The sequence below is a fragment of the Phalacrocorax aristotelis genome, chromosome 6 (assembly GCF_949628215.1).
Source record: "Phalacrocorax aristotelis chromosome 6, bGulAri2.1, whole genome shotgun sequence".
In the NCBI taxonomy this organism is placed as follows: Eukaryota; Metazoa; Chordata; class Aves; order Suliformes; family Phalacrocoracidae; genus Phalacrocorax; species Phalacrocorax aristotelis.
In genome coordinates this window covers 21034868-21054129 of record NC_134281.1, presented here as the reverse complement: position 1 = coordinate 21054129, position 19262 = coordinate 21034868, and the positions used below count along the sequence as shown (strand labels likewise).

At 59.6% G+C, this 19262-nt stretch overlaps 2 protein-coding genes across 2 annotated transcripts; both read left to right on the top strand.

Moving 5' to 3' along the window:
• Nucleotides 1-8521: 8521 nt before the first annotated feature.
• Nucleotides 8522-11525, top strand: LOC142058292 (E3 ubiquitin-protein ligase PHF7-like). Its single transcript, XM_075095452.1, has 9 exons — nucleotides 8522-8578; nucleotides 8864-8955; nucleotides 9229-9353; nucleotides 9686-9777; nucleotides 9857-9958; nucleotides 10212-10357; nucleotides 10588-10857; nucleotides 11088-11201; nucleotides 11345-11525. Exons 1-9 carry the CDS (start codon nucleotides 8522-8524, stop codon nucleotides 11523-11525), a joined length of 1179 nt encoding a protein of 392 aa, XP_074951553.1.
• A 3953-nt stretch (nucleotides 11526-15478) lies between these two features.
• Nucleotides 15479-18802, top strand: LOC142058291 (E3 ubiquitin-protein ligase PHF7-like). The gene is made up of 9 exons (XM_075095451.1): nucleotides 15479-15521; nucleotides 15854-15945; nucleotides 16025-16126; nucleotides 16401-16525; nucleotides 16756-17025; nucleotides 17256-17369; nucleotides 17513-17631; nucleotides 17821-17906; nucleotides 18671-18802. The coding sequence occupies exons 1-9, from the start codon at nucleotides 15479-15481 to the stop codon at nucleotides 18800-18802; spliced, it is 1083 nt and encodes a 360-aa protein (XP_074951552.1).
• The last annotated feature ends 460 nt before the right edge of the window (nucleotides 18803-19262 follow it).

The following is a 19262-nucleotide window of genomic DNA, read 5'->3' as shown; positions in this document are numbered from 1 at the left end:
CTTCCCCAGACATCCCTCCTTGCGGGCTGGCCTGGGCCGGCTGCCCAGCGCCGTGGCCCTCTGCTTCGTGCCTTGCTGGCACCACATCTTGCTCAGTTTCCCCGGGGGAAGTTCACACCCACCCCCAAAACCCCTCTGTCTCTGGGCCTCTGTCCCTGTCCCCAGGAGTGTGGCCTGCACGGCCCAGTTGGTGCCGCTGCTGCCATCTCCTGGCAATGGGTGCTGCCCCTGCCCACCCGGCGCAGCCCTCATGGCTCGCCCACCAAAATCACCTGTCCTGGTCCCAGCGATTGTTGACACGCTTCAACTTTGTTTCCTTCTGGACAAGCCTGTAACCAATTTCCTATCCTCCTTGCCTAGGTTAGGGAGAATTGGGGCAAAGTGGCAAAGCTACTTTTCTTTAAGAGTTCAGTTCAGTGTCACATCCGTATTTGTGACACGAAAGCTTCTGTAGACTCTGTTCATACAGTCGCCAAAGGGCGCTCCCCAGTTCTGGGTCCTGTTCCCCAACACGATTGCTACTGTACCAACTGAAGGCTTCCTTCTTGCAGTATAAGCCAAGAAGTCATTTTTAGGAGAGATCGCAAACACCTGGTAAGGACTTTACTCCACAGAGCTCAGCAGAGTCAGAGCAGTACCTGTTACTGAGGGCTTGAGTCCCGCCGTATGCCCTCCAGAGCAAAAAAATCACATGTGCTCTATGGGAGGGTAACAAGGGGCCTGGAAATGGCAATCATCGGGCAAGGATTTCCCTTCTGTTGGAGACCAGCAAGTACCTTTCTACACTGCAAGAAGGAGAACAGCTTTGGTTACAGAGCGACTGCCGAACAGCTCTGCGGAAGCTGGCGGAGAGCTAGATGGCTGAGTCAAATACTAACGGTGACCAAAGCGCAAAGGAAATCCCGCGGGGTGGCTGTACAGATTTGAACAACCCTCTGCTCTTCATGGTGTGTGTGTCTGGTCTCATGGTGTGTGCGTGAAGTGCCTTCCTGACAGGCCTTAATGCAGCATGAAAGTTGATTCCTTAAAGTAGGGAGCGGCTGTCCTCTCGGAGGAAGGCAGGGCAACCTGGGAGCCCTGGTGGGCTGTTCTGCCAATAAAGAGGCAATGCAGAAGGAATGGAGGTGCAGAGGGTCCATAAGAGAACTCGGTGGCAGCACTTTGTCCTTCTAGTCTTGAGTGCTGTGACTGGGAAGGTGTGAGCTCTAGACGCGGCCAGAGCAGGCAGCACTCTTCAGGGGGATTGCGATGTGAGCTCCGAGGCGCTCCTGAGCAATGGGGCTCAAAGGGAGCTGGCCAAAGAGCTCAGAGGGTCATGCACAACCTCGCTCTGAACGGAGGTGCTTGCTCCCTGGCACCGTTCACCTCTCTTGGCATCTAGCCAACGGAGCTCTGTAATGCCCTGGCGTCAGAAGGCCGAGCAAAATCTCAGAAAGCCTGGGGAGGAGGAAACGCTGAGCACCAGAATTTGGCTTGGAAGGTGGCTGGTAGAAGGGGATGGCTGAGGACACTTGAAAAGCAGGAGCTGAAGGAGGCAGCCTGGGAAGCCTCTAGTCACTCTCAGCAGTGTCAGCCAGCTACTATTGTAGAAGGGCTTCTGGGGCTTTCTGCTTTCTGTCTCGGCCCTGAGTTGCATTTCGGAGGCGGATGCTCCAACACTGGATTTCGCATTCCTTTTTTCCTACTCTGGTTGTGCCTGAGACACCGTCTGGTTTTCGTCCTGGTGTCGCAGGTGCATTATTCAGAGAAGTCGTTTGTCGTGGGGTTAACAAAAAGGGTTTTCAGCAACGCTCAAACGGTAATTAATCGATGATTGAATGAAAATCAAATGGTAATCAAAGGGTGATGAAGCAATAATTGAATGGGAACTAGAATCATTTAGGCTAGAAAAGACCCTTAAGATCACCGAGTCCAACTGGTAACCTAACACTGCCAAGTCCACCACTAAACCACGTCCCTAAGTGCCACGGCTACACGTCTTTTCAATACCTCCAGGGATGGCACCTCAACCACTTCCCTGGGCAGCCTGTTCCAACGCTTGACAAACCTCGGCCCATCGATCCAGCCTGCCCAGACCCCTCTGTAGAGCCTTTCTACCCTCCAACAAATCAATGCTCCCACCCACCGCCTCCAAAGCTGCCCCACAGCCACTTGCAGCTTCCTACCGCACTAGGGAAAAAGGCCCCCACCGACTCTGAAAGGCAGTTTATTGCCATGGAAAAAGGCCATTTCTGCCATGACTCCCCAGCTCGTGGTCCCGCAAGGCTTTTTGTTCCAGGGGCACCACCTCACCAAAGCACTAAGGACTACTTCAGGAGAAAGACGTTGGGCCACCTGCGACACTTAGGCGCCATGCCGAGCTCCCGTGCTGTGCCCCGACCACCCGCCACTTCTGAGTGGATGGGATGGGTGAGCCCAGGCCAGGCTCAAGGCTCACTTCTCTCCCCGGTACCAGGGAGCCCAGAACCGGCCGTGGTACTGCAGATGCAGCCTTACCCGTGCGGCACAGAGGGGAAGGATCACCTTCCACGACCTGCTGGCAGCGCTCCCCACGCCGGGGACAGGAGCAGAGATTTTCCTTGGCCAGGGCCGGAGCCTTGGAGTCACACTGCCTGAACAGCACCATTTGGCCAACAGTGCCGTACGCGACGGCTGCCCCAGGGGACCTGGCATTTGACTCTGCGCTTGCTGCAGGAGCAGCCGCCCCGGTTACGTGGGTGCCGAGGGCTCGGGCCCCCCGCCTTGGCACTTCACACCCAGCCCTGTGAGGCGGGGGCCATCTCACAGTGGGTGGCAGGTGGCCGATGGCGTCCCTGCCCGCACTGGGGGCGCACGCAGGCCAGCGGTGCTGATGTCACAGTGGCCACTGTAAGCCGCGGGGCCAAGCCCACATAAAGGAACGCTGGGCACCAGCCGTGCGTCAGTGTGACCTGGTGAGGTGAGGAGAGGGTAGGGGAGTGACAGGGCTTGCGCAGGGCTGCCGAGGGAGGAGGGGGGCCCCCCACCTTGGGGCTCTGGGCCTGTGCTGCAAGCTCACCCGCGTCTTGCTTCTGCCTCAGAGCCAGCAGGGGAGCGTTTGCAGGAGACACCCCAGCGCTGCTGGGACAAGGACTCTCCAAACGCTCACCGTTGATGTGTGCCATGTCCACAAGGAAGCGGAAGGCCACCGACTCCATGGAGCAGGGTGAGAGCAAAGTATCCCTTGCACAGCCTGGCAGAGGGGTTGTCAGGGTGGTCAGCATGGGGCCAAGAGCGGTGGCAGGGGGGAGGCAGGAGCTCCCCGTCTGCCCCAGGAAAAGGCCCCTCCTTTCCTCAGCAAGCAGGGACCAGGCTGGGCACCGGGCACCCGCTGAGAGCCCCACGCCTGCAACGGCCCCTTCCTCTCCAAGGCCTCCAGCCCTGCCCATCAGCCAGCTAGGCAGGGATGGAGCAGGCCCTTGGCAGCAATCCTCAGGGACACTGCCCCTGGCCACGCACAGGTGCTCGTTCCCGCTGGCATTTGCTCTCTCCCCTCCAGCATGCATGCTGTGTCTCCGGGCAGAGGCTGACGCGGACGTCTGTGGGCCCAAACTGGAGAAGCAAGGAGTCTGTGCCCATGCGTTTTGCCTGGTGAGTTCCTCTGGAGCTCCCTCCAGCTTTCCGACAGGCAGTCAGACAGCAGAGATTTCTCCTCTTCTCTCTTCTGCAGTATTTTGCCAACGAGCTTTTTCAGCAACGGGTCAAGGAAGTAGGACTCGCGGGATTTCTGCCTGAGGATATTCAACGCACAATCGCCCAGGCAGCGCAGAAGGTGAGGACCTGACAAGAACAGGGAGATTTGTGCCAGGAGAGGTTTGCCGGAGCTTAGCCCAGACCCCAAGAAAGAAATCCCTTCGAGCCGCTCTGGGACAAAAGTCTTGCTCCCAGCAGGTCCACAGAGGCTCCCGCACAGGAGCCTTGACCGCCAGGCGGATCTGCGGGGTGTGACCCAGCAGCGGCCGCATCCTGCGCCCTGCCCGGAGGTGTGGGTCGGGCTGTGGAGGCCCTGAGGCTGCCGCTGATGGGGGCTGCTGTGCTCTTTCCAGGACTGCTTTGTCTGTGGTGACAGCGGGGCCACCATCACTTGCCGGGAGATGGGCTGCGACCGCAGCTTCCATCTCCCCTGTGCTGTGGAGGGTGGATGCATCACCCAGTTCTTTGGGCTCTACAGGTAAGGGCAGCCAGGCTGCATGGGGGAGGCTCCTCACCTTCAGTCACTTGCCTGCCACTGTAAGCCAAGATAGAAAGGAATCCACAGTGGCAGATCCCAGCAGCCGGCCACATGCAGAGCCAGAGCCGGGCAATGCCTGGGGTTCCTTCACGCCTCTTCTCCCCTCCTTGCTCCCACTGGGGTAGGACCCAGCACTCCACAGCTCGCCCATGCCTTTCCTCTTCCCCCAGGTCCTTCTGCTGGGAGCACCGCCCAGAGCAGGCAGTGGAGGCGGCTCCGGAGGAGACCACCACCTGCCTCATCTGCCTGGACCCTGTGGGGGACAGAAAGTCCTTCGGCACCATGGTGTGCCCAGCGTGCAAACACGCCTGGTTCCACAGGGGATGCATCCAGGTTCATGCCAGTCATGCTGGCTTCTACGGCTTCTGCTGCCCGCATTGTCAAAATGAGTATCGCTTTCTGATGGAAATGCTCACCATGGGGATCCGAATCCCGAAGAGGTTGGTTTTTATTATTCCCAGCTCACAAGGCAGGAGGGTGCGAGCACTGTGCCATGCCATGCCAGGGCCTGTCCCAGCAGTCCTGGCTCTCCACTGTACTGTGAGTCTGGCCTTCAGCTTCACGGAGGACTTGGAAACACGGCAGGGAGGGAAAGAAGAGCAGGGACGCCCTGCACCTGCCTTTTGCCCAGCTGCAGGGGCTCATCAATTTTCCCTTCCTCCACCAGAAGGGGACTATCGTGGGAAGACAACGGTGCCTATGAACAATTATATGAGAGGCACAGACGCTGTGATGCCAGTGAGTGCCTTTGTCCAGCAGGCAGGGAGCGGGCAGAGGAAGAGGGGTAAGTTGCCAAAGCTGCACCCCAGGGCTCTGCACGGGGTCTCTGTCTCTCAAAGGGGAAGGGCTAAGATCGAGAGCTCTGCCGCGCAATCCTGTGCCACGGTCACTTCGTCCTCGCAGCCATGAACCCGTTTGCTTCCTCAGGCCCTGGCAACTGCTCCTGTGCTGCTCCTGCGCTGCTGAGGGCACTCACAAACGCTGCTCCTACCTGAGGAACAGCACGGCCAGCTGGGAGTGCGACAGCTGTGCTGGACTGGGCACCGGTAAGAGGCAAAGCACGCGGGTGCCCCTGGGCTGGGGCCAGGGGCCAGGCAAGGCCTGGTAGCAGCTGCCCGTGCTGGGCTTGCCAGATCTGGCCTCTCTGCTCCAGGAGGCCTGGAGGCACCGCACTGGCCTATCCTGCCCCAGGTCTGGTGGAGCCGTGCCCTTGACCTTCCAGCTTCCCCTTACAGCCTCCAGTGCCAGCTTGGTGCTTAACGGCGCCACCACCTCCAGCCAGTCACCTCCACGGCACCTGAGACCAGCAGCCCCGCCACTGGTAGCCAGGTGGCATTGGGGCACTCCTACGGCTGCCCAGTGCCTGAGAGCAGCCGCCGCTCCAGCTACCCTGGGCCCCAGCGGGTGCCAGACCATTCCCGATGGCAACGTCGGGCCCAAACTCCCTCGCCGGCCCAGAAGACACTGTAACAGCAGTCACACACCAGCACCGAGTGACGAGAGCTGCACCTCCAGCCAGGCAGCAGTGGGGCTGCCCCATGGCTTTCTGGCACCAGAGACCAGCAGCCCCACCACTGGTAGCCAGGCAGCACCAGGGCCCTCCCGCGGTTTCCCAGAGCTGAGGGCTGCAGCTGCTCCAGCATCCCTGGGCCCGACCGCATGCGAGACCATTCCCGATTGCAACGGTGGACCCAAACTCCCTACAGCCAGCCTGGATGCTGCTGCAGGACCAGCCGTGCACCGTCCTCAAGTGCTGGCCCTGATCCACACCCCGCCCCCCGCACAACAAGGAGAGCTGTTAGTCTCTGCACTGGGATATCCCACACTCGTTTGTCGGCTTCCTCCTCCTCTCCCTTTCTGGAGGGGCAGCATTAGGGGCTGGGCACAGAGGGTTCTCTTCTCCCTGCGTGTAGGCAGCACCTTCCCCAGACATCCCTCCTTGCGGGCTGGCCTGGGCCGGCTGCCCAGCGCCGTGGCCCTCTGCTTCGTGCCTTGCTGGCACCACATCTTGCTCAGTTTCCCCGGGGGAAGTTCACACCCACCCCCAAAACCCCTCTGTCTCTGGGCCTCTGTCCCTGTCCCCAGGAGTGTGGCCTGCACGGCCCAGTTGGTGCCGCTGCTGCCATCTCCTGGCAATGGGTGCTGCCCCTGCCCACCCGGCGCAGCCCTCATGGCTCGCCCACCAAAATCACCTGTCCTGGTCCCAGCGACTGTTGACACGCTTCAACTTTGTTTCCTTCTGGACAAGCCTGTAACCAATTTCCTATCCTCCTTGCCTAGGTTAGGGAGAATTGGGGCAAAGTGGCAAAGCTACTTTTCTTTAAGAGTTCAGTTCAGTGTCACATCCGTATTTGTGACACGAAAGCTTCTGTAGACTCTGTTCATACAGTCGCCAAAGGGCGCTCCCCAGTTCTGGGTCCTGTTCCCCAACACGATTGCTACTGTACCAACTGAAGGCTTCCTTCTTGCAGTATAAGCCAAGAAGTCATTTTTAGGAGAGATCGCAAACACCTGGTAAGGACTTTACTCCACAGAGCTCAGCAGAGTCAGAGCAGTACCTGTTACTGAGGGCTTGAGTCCCGCCGTATGCCCTCCAGAGCAAAAAAATCACATGTGCTCTATGGGAGGGTAACAAGGGGCCTGGAAATGGCAATCATCGGGCAAGGATTTCCCTTCTGTTGGAGACCAGCAAGTACCTTTCTACACTGCAAGAAGGAGAACAGCTTTGGTTACAGAGCGACTGCCGAACAGCTCTGCGGAAGCTGGCGGAGAGCTAGATGGCTGAGTCAAATACTAACGGTGACCAAAGCGCAAAGGAAATCCCGCGGGGTGGCTGTACAGATTTGAACAACCCTCTGCTCTTCATGGTGTGTGTGTCTGGTCTCATGGTGTGTGCGTGAAGTGCCTTCCTGACAGGCCTTAATGCAGCATGAAAGTTGATTCCTTAAAGTAGGGAGCGGCTGTCCTCTCGGAGGAAGGCAGGGCAACCTGGGAGCCCTGGTGGGCTGTTCTGCCAATAAAGAGGCAATGCAGAAGGAATGGAGGTGCAGAGGGTCCATAAGAGAACTCGGTGGCAGCACTTTGTCCTTCTAGTCTTGAGTGCTGTGACTGGGAAGGTGTGAGCTCTAGACGCGGCCAGAGCAGGCAGCACTCTTCAGGGGGATTGCGATGTGAGCTCCGAGGCGCTCCTGAGCAATGGGGCTCAAAGGGAGCTGGCCAAAGAGCTCAGAGGGTCATGCACAACCTCGCTCTGAACGGAGGTGCTTGCTCCCTGGCACCGTTCACCTCTCTTGGCATCTAGCCAACGGAGCTCTGTAATGCCCTGGCGTCAGAAGGCCGAGCAAAATCTCAGAAAGCCTGGGGAGGAGGAAACGCTGAGCACCAGAATTTGGCTTGGAAGGTGGCTGGTAGAAGGGGATGGCTGAGGACACTTGAAAAGCAGGAGCTGAAGGAGGCAGCCTGGGAAGCCTCTAGTCACTCTCAGCAGTGTCAGCCAGCTACTATTGTAGAAGGGCTTCTGGGGCTTTCTGCTTTCTGTCTCGGCCCTGAGTTGCATTTCGGAGGCGGATGCTCCAACACTGGATTTCGCATTCCTTTTTTCCTACTCTGGTTGTGCCTGAGACACCGTCTGGTTTTCGTCCTGGTGTCGCAGGTGCATTATTCAGAGAAGTCGTTTGTCGTGGGGTTAACAAAAAGGGTTTTCAGCAACGCTCAAACGGTAATTAATCGATGATTGAATGAAAATCAAAGGGTAATCAAAGGGTGATGAAGCAATAATTGAATGGGAACTAGAATCATTTAGGCTAGAAAAGACCCTTAAGATCACCGAGTCCAACTGGTAACCTAACACTGCCAAGTCCACCACTAAACCACGTCCCTAAGTGCCACGGCTACACGTCTTTTCAATACCTCCAGGGATGGCACCTCAACCACTTCCCTGGGCAGCCTGTTCCAACGCTTGACAAACCTCGGCCCATCGATCCAGCCTGCCCAGACCCCTCTGTAGAGCCTTTCTACCCTCCAACAAATCAATGCTCCCACCCACCGCCTCCAAAGCTGCCCCACAGCCACTTGCAGCTTTCTACCGCACTAGGGAAAAAGGCCCCCACCGACTCTGAAAGGCAGTTTATTGCCATGGAAAAAGGCCATTTCTGCCATGACTCCCCAGCTCGTGGTCCCGCAAGGCTTTTTGTTCCAGGGGCACCACCTCACCAAAGCACTAAGGACTACTTCAGGAGAAAGACGTTGGGCCACCTGCGACACTTAGGCGCCATGCCGAGCTCCCGTGCTGTGCCCCGACCACCCGCCACTTCTGAGTGGATGGGATGGGTGAGCCCAGGCTAGGCTCAAGGCTCACTTCTCTCCCCGGTACCAGGGAGCCCAGAACCGGCCGTGGTACTGCAGATGCAGCCTTACCCGTGCGGCACAGAGGGGAAGGATCACCTTCCGCGACCTGCTGGCAGCGCTCCCCACGCCGGGGACAGGAGCAGAGATTTTCCTTGGCCAGGGCCGGAGCCTTGGAGTCACACTGCCTGAACAGCACCGTTTGGCCAACAGTGCCGTACGCGACGACTGCCCCAGGGGACCTGGCATTTGACTCTGCGCTTGCTGCAGGAGCAGCCGCCCCGGTTACGTGGGTGCCGAGGGCTCGGGCCCCCCGCCTTGGCACTTCACACCCAGCCCTGTGAGGCGGGGGCCATCTCACAGTGCGTGGCAGGTGGCCGACGGCGTCCCTGCCCGCACTGGGGGCGCACGCAGGCCAGCGGTGCTGATGTCACAGTGGCCACTGTAAGCCGCGGGGCCAAGCCCACATAAAGGAACGCTGGGCACCAGCCGTGCGTCAGTGTGACCTGGTGAGGTGAGGAGAGGGTAGGGGAGTGACAGGGCTTGCGCAGGGCTGCCGAGGGAGGAGGGGGGCCCCCCACCTTGGGGCTCTGGGCCTGTGCTGCAAGCTCACCCGCGTCTTGCTTCTGCCTCAGAGCCAGCAGGGGAGCGTTTGCAGGAGACACCCCAGCGCTGCTGGGACAAGGACTCTCCAAACGCTCACCGTTGATGTGTGCCATGTCCACAAGGAAGCGGAAGGCCACCGACTCCATGGAGCAGGGTGAGAGCAAAGTATCCCTTGCACAGCCTGGCAGAGGGGTTGTCAGGGTGGTCAGCATGGGGCCAAGAGCGGTGGCAGGGGGAGGCAGGAGCTCCCCGTCTGCCCCAGGAAAAGGCCCCTCCTTTCCTCAGCAAGCAGGGACCAGGCTGGGCACCGGGCACCCGCTGAGAGCCCCACGCCTGCAACGGCCCCTTCCTCTCCAAGGCCTCCAGCCCTGCCCATCAGCCAGCTAGGCAGGGATGGAGCAGGCCCTTGGCAGCAATCCTCAGGGACACTGCCCCTGGCCACGCACAGGTGCTCGTTCCCGCTGGCATTTGCTCTCTCCCCTCCAGCATGCATGCTGTGTCTCCGGGCAGAGGCTGACGCGGACGTCTGTGGGCCCAAACTGGAGAAGCAAGGAGTCTGTGCCCATGCGTTTTGCCTGGTGAGTTCCTCTGGAGCTCCCTCCAGCTTTCCGACAGGCAGTCAGACAGCAGAGATTTCTCCTCTTCTCTCTTCTGCAGTATTTTGCCAACGAGCTTTTTCAGCAACGGGTCAAGGAAGTAGGACTCGCGGGATTTCTGCCTGAGGATATTCAACGCACAATCGCCCGGGCAGCGCAGAAGGTGAGGACCTGACAAGAACAGGGAGATTTGTGCCAGGAGAGGTTTGCCGGAGCTTAGCCCAGACCCCAAGAAAGAAATCCCTTCGAGCCGCTCTGGGACAAAAGTCTTGCTCCCAGCAGGTCCACAGAGGCTCCCGCACAGGAGCCTTGACCGCCAGGCGGATCTGCGGGGTGTGACCCAGCAGCGGCCGCATCCTGCGCCCTGCCCGGAGGTGTGGGTCGGGCTGTGGAGGCCCTGAGGCTGCCGCTGATGGGGGCTGCTGTGCTCTTTCCAGGACTGCTTTGTCTGTGGTGACAGCGGGGCCACCATCACTTGCCGGGAGATGGGCTGCGACCGCAGCTTCCATCTCCCCTGTGCTGTGGAGGGTGGATGCATCACCCAGTTCTTTGGGCTCTACAGGTAAGGGCAGCCAGGCTGCATGGGGGAGGCTCCTCACCTTCAGTCACTTGCCTGCCACTGTAAGCCAAGATAGAAAGGAATCCACAGTGGCAGATCCCAGCAGCCGGCCACATGCAGAGCCAGAGCCGGGCAATGCCTGGGGTTCCTTCACGCCTCTTCTCCCCTCCTTGCTCCCACTGGGGTAGGACCCAGCACTCCACAGCTCGCCCATGCCTTTCCTCTTCCCCCAGGTCCTTCTGCTGGGAGCACCGCCCAGAGCAGGCAGTGGAGGCGGCTCCGGAGGAGACCACCACCTGCCTCATCTGCCTGGACTCTGTGGGGGACAGAAAGTCCTTCGGCACCATGGTGTGCCCAGCGTGCAAACACGCCTGGTTCCACAGGGGATGCATCCAGGTTCATGCCAGTCATGCTGGCTTCTACGGCTTCTGCTGCCCGCATTGTCAAAATGAGTATCGCTTTCTGATGGAAATGCTCACCATGGGGATCCGAATCCCGAAGAGGTTGGTTTTTATTATTCCCAGCTCACAAGGCAGGAGGGTGCGAGCACTGTGCCATGCCATGCCAGGGCCTCTCCCAGCAGTCCTGGCTCTCCACTGTACTGTGAGTCTGGCCTTCAGCTTCACGGACGACTTGGAAACACGGCAGGGAGGGAAAGAAGAGCAGGGACGCCCTGCACCTGCCTTTTGCCCAGCTGCAGGGGCTCATCAATTTTCCCTTCCTCCACCAGAAGGGGACTATCGTGGGAAGACAACGGTGCCTATGAACAATTATATGAGAGGCACAGACGCTGTGATGCCAGTGAGTGCCTTTGTCCAGCAGGCAGGGAGCGGGCAGAGGAAGAGGGGTAAGTTGCCAAAGCTGCACCCCAGGGCTCTGCACGGGGTCTCTGTCTCTCAAAGGGGAAGGGCTAAGATCGAGAGCTCTGCCGCGCAATCCTGTGCCACGGTCACTTCGTCCTCGCAGCCATGAACCCGTTTGCTTCCTCAGGCCCTGGCAACTGCTCCTGTGCTGCTCCTGCGCTGCTGAGGGCACTCACAAACGCTGCTCCTACCTGAGGAACAGCACGGCCAGCTGGGAGTGCGACAGCTGTGCTGGACTGGGCACCGGTAAGAGGCAAAGCACGCGGGTGCCCCTGGGCTGGGGCCAGGGGCCAGGCAAGGCCTGGTAGCAGCTGCCTGTGCTGGGCTTGCCAGATCTGGCCTCTCTGCTCCAGGAGGCCTGGAGGCACCGCACTGGCCTATCCTGCCCCAGGTCTGGTGGAGCCGTGCCCTTGACCTTCCAGCTTCCCCTTACAGCCTCCAGTGCCAGCTTGGTGCTTAACGGCGCCACCACCTCCAGCCAGTCACCTCCACGGCACCTGAGACCAGCAGCCCCGCCACTGGTAGCCAGGTGGCATTGGGGCACTCCTACGGCTGCCCAGTGCCTGAGAGCAGCCGCCGCTCCAGCTACCCTGGGCCCCAGCGGGTGCCAGACCATTCCCGATGGCAACGTCGGGCCCAAACTCCCTCACCGGCCCAGAAGACACTGTAACAGCAGTCACACGCCAGCACCGAGTGACGAGAGCTGCACCTCCAGCCAGGCAGCAGTGGGGCTGCCCCATGGCTTTCTGGCACCAGAGACCAGCAGCCCCACCACTGGTAGCCAGGCAGCACCAGGGCCCTCCTGCGGTTCCCCAGAGCTGAGGGCAGCAGCTGCTCCAGCATCCCTGGGCCCGACCGCATGCGAGACCATTCCCGATTGCAACGGTGGACCCAAACTCCCTACAGCCAGCCTGGACGCTGCTGCAGGACCAGCCGTGCACCGTCCTCAAGTGCTGGCCCTGATCCACACCCCGCCCCCCGCACAACAAGGAGAGCTGTTAGTCTCTGCACTGGGATATCCCACACTCGTTTGTCGGCTTCCTCCTCCTCTCCCTTTCTGGAGGGGCAGCATTAGGGGCTGGGCACAGAGGGTTCTCTTCTCCCTGCGTGTAGGCAGCACCTTCCCCAGACATCCCTCCTTGCGGGCTGGCCTGGGCCGGCTGCCCAGCGCCGTGGCCCTCTGCTTCGTGCCTTGCTGGCACCACATCTTGCTCAGTTTCCCCGGGGGAAGTTCACACCCACCCCCAAAACCCCTCTGTCTCTGGGCCTCTGTCCCTGTCCCCAGGAGTGTGGCCTGCACGGCCCAGTTGGTGCCGCTGCTGCCATCTCCTGGCAATGGGTGCTGCCCCTGCCCACCCGGCGCAGCCCTCATGGCTCGCCCACCAAAATCACCTGTCCTGGTCCCAGCGACTGTTGACACGCTTCAACTTTGTTTCCTTCTGGACAAGCCTGTAACCAATTTCCTATCCTCCTTGCCTAGGTTAGGGAGAATTGGGGCAAAGTGGCAAAGCTACTTTTCTTTAAGAGTTCAGTTCAGTGTCACATCCGTATTTGTGACACGAAAGCTTCTGTAGACTCTGTTCATACAGTCGCCAAAGGGCGCTCCCCAGTTCTGGGTCCTGTTCCCCAACACGATTGCTACTGTACCAACTGAAGGCTTCCTTCTTGCAGTATAAGCCAAGAAGTCATTTTTAGGAGAGATCGCAAACACCTGGTAAGGACTTTACTCCACAGAGCTCAGCAGAGTCAGAGCAGTACCTGTTACTGAGGGCTTGAGTCCTGCCGTATGCCCTCCAGAGCAAAAAAATCACATGTGCTCTATGGGAGGGTAACAAGGGGCCTGGAAATGGCAATCATCGGGCAAGGATTTCCCTTCTGTTGGAGACCAGCAAGTACCTTTCTACACTGCAAGAAGGAGAACAGCTTTGGTTACAGAGCGACTGCCGAACAGCTCTGTGGAAGCTGGCGGAGAGCTAGAAGGCTGAGTCAAAGACTAACGGTGACCAAAGCGCAAAGGAAATCCCGCGGGGTGGCTGTACAGATTTGAACAACCCTCTGCTCTTCATGGTGTGTGTGTCTGGTCTCATGGTGTGTGCGTGAAGTGCCTTCCTGACAGGCCTTAATGCAGCATGAAAGTTGATTCCTTAAAGTAGGGAGCGGCTGTCCTCTCGGAGGAAGGCAGGGCAACCTGGGAGCCCTGGTGGGCTGTTCTGCCAATAAAGAGGCAATGCAGAAGGAATGGAGGTGCAGAGGGTCCATAAGAGAACTCGGTGGCAGCACTTTGTCCTTCTAGTCTTGAGTGCTGTGACTGGGAAGGTGTGAGCTCTAGACGCGGCCAGAGCAGGCAGCACTCTTCAGGGGGATTGCGATGTGAGCTCCGAGGCGCTCCTGAGCAATGGGGCTCAAAGGGAGCTGGCCAAAGAGCTCAGAGGGTCATGCAGAACCTCGCTCTGAACGGAGGTGCTTGCTCCCTGGCACCGTTCACCTCTCTTGGCATCTAGCCAACGGAGCTCTGTAATGCCCTGGCGTCAGAAGGCCGAGCAAAATCTCAGAAAGCCTGGGGAGGAGGAAACGCTGAGCACCAGAATTTGGCTTGGAAGGTGGCTGGTAGAAGGGGATGGCTGAGGACACTTGAAAAGCAGGAGCTGAAGGAGGCAGCCTGGGAAGCCTCTAGTCACTCTCAGCAGTGTCAGCCAGCTACTATTGTAGAAGGGCTTCTGGGGCTTTCTGCTTTCTGTCTCGGCCCTGAGTTGCATTTCGGAGGCGGATGCTCCAACACTGGATTTCGCATTCCTTTTTTCCTACTCTGGTTGTGCCTGAGACACCGTCTGGTTTTCGTCCTGGTGTCGCAGGTGCATTATTCAGAGAAGTCGTTTGTCGTGGGGTTAACAAAAAGGGTTTTCAGCAACGCTCAAACGGTAATTAATCGATGATTGAATGAAAATCAAAGGGTAATCAAAGGGTGATGAAGCAATAATTGAATGGGAACTAGAATCATTTAGGCTAGAAAAGACCCTTAAGATCACCGAGTCCAACTGGTAACCTAACACTGCCAAGTCCACCACTAAACCACGTCCCTAAGTGCCACGGCTACACGTCTTTTCAATACCTCCAGGGATGGCACCTCAACCACTTCCCTGGGCAGCCTGTTCCAACGCTTGACAAACCTCGGCCCATCGATCCAGCCTGCCCAGACCCCTCTGTAGAGCCTTTCTACCCTCCAACAAATCAATGCTCCCACCCACCGCCTCCAAAGCTGCCCCACAGCCACTTGCAGCTTCCTACCGCACTAGGGAAAAAGGCCCCCACCGACTCTGAAAGGCAGTTTATTGCCATGGAAAAAGGCCATTTCTGCCATGACTCCCCAGCTCGTGGTCCCGCACGGCTTTTTGTTCCAGGGGCACCACCTCACCAAAGCACTAAGGACTACTTCAGGAGAAAGACGTTGGGCCACCTGCGACAACTAGGCGCCATGCCGAGCTCCCGTGCTGTGCCCCGATCACCCGCCACTTCTGAGTGGATGGGATGGGTGAGCCCAGGCCAGGCTCAAGGCTCACTTCTCTCCCCGGTACCAGGGAGCCCAGAACCGGCCGTGGTACTGCAGATGCAGCCTTACCCGTGCGGCACAGAGGGGAAGGATCACCTTCCGCGACCTGCTGGCAGCGCTCCCCACGCCGAGGACAGGAGCAGAGATTTTCCTTGGCCAGGGCCGGAGCCTTGGAGTCACACTGCCTGAACAGCACCGTTTGGCCAACAGTGCCGTACGCGACGACTGCCCCAGGGGACCTGGCATTTGACTCTGCGCTTGCTGCAGGAGCAGCCGCCCCGGTTACGTGGGTGCCAAGGGCTCGGGCCCCCCGCCTTGGCACTTCACACCCAGCCCTGTGAGGCGGGGGCCATCTCACAGTGGGTGGCAGGTGGCCGACGGCGTCCCTGCCCGCACTGGGGGCGCACGCAGGCCAGCGGTGCTGATGTCACAGCGGCCACTGTAAGCCGCGGGGCCAAGCCCACATAAAGGAACGCTGGGCACCAGCCGTGCGTCAGTGTGACCTGGTGAGGTGAGGAGAGGGTAGGGGAGTGACAGGGCTTGTGCAGGGCTGCCGAGGGAGGAGGGGGGCCCCCCACCTTGGGGCTCTGGGCCTGTGCTGCAAGCTCACCCGCGTCTTGCTTCTGCCTCAGAGCCAGCAGGGGAGCGTTTGCAGGAGACACCCCAGCGCTGCTGGGACAAGGACTCTCCAAACGCTCACCGTTGATGTGTGCCATGTCCACAAGGAAGCGGAAGGCCACCGACTCCATGGAGCAGGGTGAGAGCAAAGTATCCCTTGCACAGCCTGGCAGAGGGGTTGTCAGGGTGGTCAGCATGGGGCCAAGAGCGGTGGCAGGGGGAGGCAGGAGCTCCCCGTCTGCCCCAGGAAAAGGCCCCTCCTTTCCTCAGCAAGCAGGGACCAGGCTGGGCACCGGGCACCCGCTGAGAGCCCCACGCCTGCAACGGCCCCTTCCTCTCCAAGGCCTCCAGCCCTGCCCATCAGCCAGCTAGGCAGGGATGGAGCAGGCCCTTGGCAGCAATCCTCAGGGACACTGCCCCTGGCCACGCACAGGTGCTCGTTCCCGCTGGCATTTGCTCTCTCCCCTCCAGCATGCATGCTGTGTCTCCGGGCAGAGGCTGACGCGGACGTCTGTGGGCCCAAACTGGAGAAGCAAGGAGTCTGTGCCCATGCGTTTTGCCTGGTGAGTTCCTCTGGAGCTCCCTCCAGCTTTCCGACAGGCAGTCAGACAGCAGAGATTTCTCCTCTTCTCTCTTCTGCAGTATTTTGCCAACGAGCTTTTTCAGCAACGGGTCAAGGAAGTAGGACTCGCGGGATTTCTGCCTGAGGATATTCAACGCACAATCGCCCGGGCAGCGCAGAAGGTGAGGACCTGACAAGAACAGGGAGATCTGTGCCAGGAGAGGTTTGCCGGAGCTTAGCCCAGACCCCAAGAAAGAAATCCCTTCGAGCCGCTCTGGGACAAAAGTCTTGCTCCCAGCAGGTCCACAGAGGCTCCCGCACAGGAGCCTTGACCGCCAGGCGGATCTGCGGGGTGTGACCCAGCAGCGGCCGCATCCTGCGCCCTGCCCGGAGGTGTGGGTCGGGCTGTGGAGGCCCTGAGGCTGCCGCTGATGGGGGCTGCTGTGCTCTTTCCAGGACTGCTTTGTCTGTGGTGACAGCGGGGCCACCATCACTTGCCGGGAGATGGGCTGCGACCGCAGCTTCCATCTCCCCTGTGCTGTGGAGGGTGGATGCATCACCCAGTTCTTTGGGCTCTACAGGTAAGGGCAGCCAGGCTGCATGGGGGAGGCTCCTCACCTTCAGTCACTTGCCTGCCACTGTAAGCCAAGATAGAAAGGAATCCACAGTGGCAGATCCCAGCAGCCGGCCACATGCAGAGCCAGAGCCGGGCAATGCCTGGGGTTCCTTCACGCCTCTTCTCCCCTCCTTGCTCCCACTGGGGTAGGACCCAGCACTCCACAGCTCGCCCATCCCTTTCCTCTTCCCCCAGGTCCTTCTGCTGGGAGCACCGCCCAGAGCAGGCAGTGGAGGCGGCTCCGGAGGAGACCACCACCTGCCTCATCTGCCTGGACCCTGTGGGGGACAGAAAGTCCTTCGGCACCATGGTGTGCCCAGCGTGCAAACACGCCTGGTTCCACAGGGGATGCATCCAGGTTCATGCCAGTCATGCTGGCTTCTACGGCTTCTGCTGCCCGCATTGTCAAAATGAGTATCGCTTTCTGATGGAAATGCTCACCATGGGGATCCGAATCCCGAAGAGGTTGGTTTTTATTATTCCCAGCTCACAAGGCAGGAGGGTGCGAGCACTGTGCCATGCCATGCCAGGGCCTCTCCCAGCAGTCCTGGCTCTCCACTGTACTGTGAGTCTGGCCTTCAGCTTCACGGACGACTTGGAAACACGGCAGGGAGGGAAAGAAGAGCAGGGACGCCCTGCACCTGCCTTTTGCCCAGCTGCAGGGGCTCATCAATTTTCCCTTCCTCCACCAGAAGGGGACTATCGTGGGAAGACAACGGTGCCTATGAACAATTATATGAGAGGCACAGACGCTGTGATGCCAGTGAGTGCCTTTGTCCAGCAGGCAGGGAGCGGGCAGAGGAAGAGGGGTAAGTTGCCAAAGCTGCACCCCAGGGCTCTGCACGGGGTCTCTGTCTCTCAAAGGGGAAGGGCTAAGATCGAGAGCTCTGCCGCGCAATCCTGTGCCACGGTCACTTCGTCCTCGCAGCCATGAACCCGTTTGCTTCCTCAGGCCCTGGCAACTGCTCCTGTGCTGCTCCTGCGCTGCTGAGGGCACTCACAAACGCTGCTCCTACCTGAGGAACAGCACGGCCAGCTGGGAGTGCGACAGCTGTGCTGGACTGGGCACCGGTAAGAGGCAAAGCACGCGGGTGCCCCTGGGCTGGGGCCAGGGGCCAGGCAAGGCCTGGTAGCAGCTGCCCGTGCTGGGCTTGCCAGATCTGGCCTCTCTGCTCCAGGAGGCCTGGAGGCACCGCACTGGCCTATCCTGCCCCAGGTCTGGTGGAGCCGTGCCCTTGACCTTCCAGCTTCCCCTTACAGCCTCCAGTGCCAGCTTGGTGCTTAACGGCGCCACCACCTCCAGCCAGTCACCTCCACGGCACCTGAGACCAGCAGCCCCGCCACTGGTAGCCAGGTGGCATTGGGGCACTCCTACGGCTGCCCAGTGCCTGAGAGCAGCCGCCGCTCCAGCTACCCTGGGCCCCAGCGGGTGCCAGACCATTCCCGATGGCAACGTCGGGCCCAAACTCCCTCGCCGGCCCAGAAGACACTGTAACAGCAGTCACACACCAGCACCGAGTGACGAGAGCTGCACCTCCAGCCAGGCAGCAGTGGGGCTGCCCCATGGCTTTCTGGCACCAGAGACCAGCAGCCCCACCACTGGTAGCCAGGCAGCACCAGGGCCCTCCTGCGGTTTCCCAGAGCTGAGGGCTGCAGCTGCTCCAGCATCCCTGGGCCCGACCGCATGCGAGACCATTCCCGATTGCAACGGTGGACCCAAACTCCCTACAGCCAGCCTGGACGCTGCTGCAGGACCAGCCGTGCACCGTCCTCAAGTGCTGGCCCTGATCCACACCCCGCCCCCCGCACAACAAGGAGAGCTGTTAGTCTCTGCACTGGGATATCCCACACTCGTTTGTCGGCTTCCTCCTCCTCTCCCTTTCTGGAGGGGCAGCATTAGGGGCTGGGCACAGAGGGTTCTCTTCTCCCTGCGTGTAGGCAGCACCTTCCCCAGACATCCCTCCTTGCGGGCTGGCCTGGGCCGGCTGCCCAGCGCCATGGCCCTCTGCTTCGTGCCTTGCTGGCACCACATCTTGCTCAGTTTCCCCGGGGGAAGTTCACACCCACCCCCAAAACCCCTCTGTCTCTGGGCCTCTGTCCCTGTCCCCAGGAGTGTGGCCTGCACGGCCCAGTTGGTGCCGCTGCTGCCATCTCCTGGCAATGGGTGCTGCCCCTGCCCACCCGGCGCAGCCCTCATGGCTCGCCCACCAAAATCACCTGTCCTGGTCCCAGCGACTGTTGACACGCTTCAACTTTGTTTCCTTCTGGACAAGCCTGTAACCAATTTCCTATCCTCCTTGCCTAGGTTAGGGAGAATTGGGGCAAAGTGGCAAAGCTACTTTTCTTTAAGAGTTCAGTTCAGTGTCACATCCGTATTTGTGACACGAAAGCTTCTGTAGACTCTGTTCATACAGTCGCCAAAGGGCGCTCCCCAGTTCTGGGTCCTGTTCCCCAACACGATTGCTACTGTACCAACTGAAGGCTTCCTTCTTGCAGTATAAGCCAAGAAGTCATTTTTAGGAGAGATCGCAAACACCTGGTAAGGACTTTACTCCACAGAGCTCAGCAGAGTCAGAGCAGTACCTGTTACTGAGGGCTTGAGTCCCGCCGTATGCCCTCCAGAGCAAAAAAATCACATGTGCTCTATGGGAGGGTAACAAGGGGCCTGGAAATGGCAATCATCGGGCAAGGATTTCCCTTCT

Coding starts and splice junctions, on each gene's coding strand:
- LOC142058292 (XM_075095452.1), top strand. CDS start 8,522: ATGCCGAGCTCCCGTGCTGTGCCCCGACCACCCGCCACTTCTGAGTGG. Junction 8,579..8,863: donor CTTCTGAGTGGATGGGATGG/GTGAGCCCAGGC, acceptor CGCTTGCTGCAG/GAGCAGCCGCCCCGGTTACG. Junction 9,959..10,211: donor TCGCCCGGGCAGCGCAGAAG/GTGAGGACCTGA, acceptor TGCCGCTGATGG/GGGCTGCTGTGCTCTTTCCA.
- LOC142058291 (XM_075095451.1), top strand. CDS start 15,479: ATGTCCACAAGGAAGCGGAAGGCCACCGACTCCATGGAGCAGG. Junction 15,522..15,853: donor CACCGACTCCATGGAGCAGG/GTGAGAGCAAAG, acceptor TCTCCCCTCCAG/CATGCATGCTGTGTCTCCGG. Junction 17,907..18,670: donor GACCAGCAGCCCCGCCACTG/GTAGCCAGGTGG, acceptor CCCTGTCCCCAG/GAGTGTGGCCTGCACGGCCC.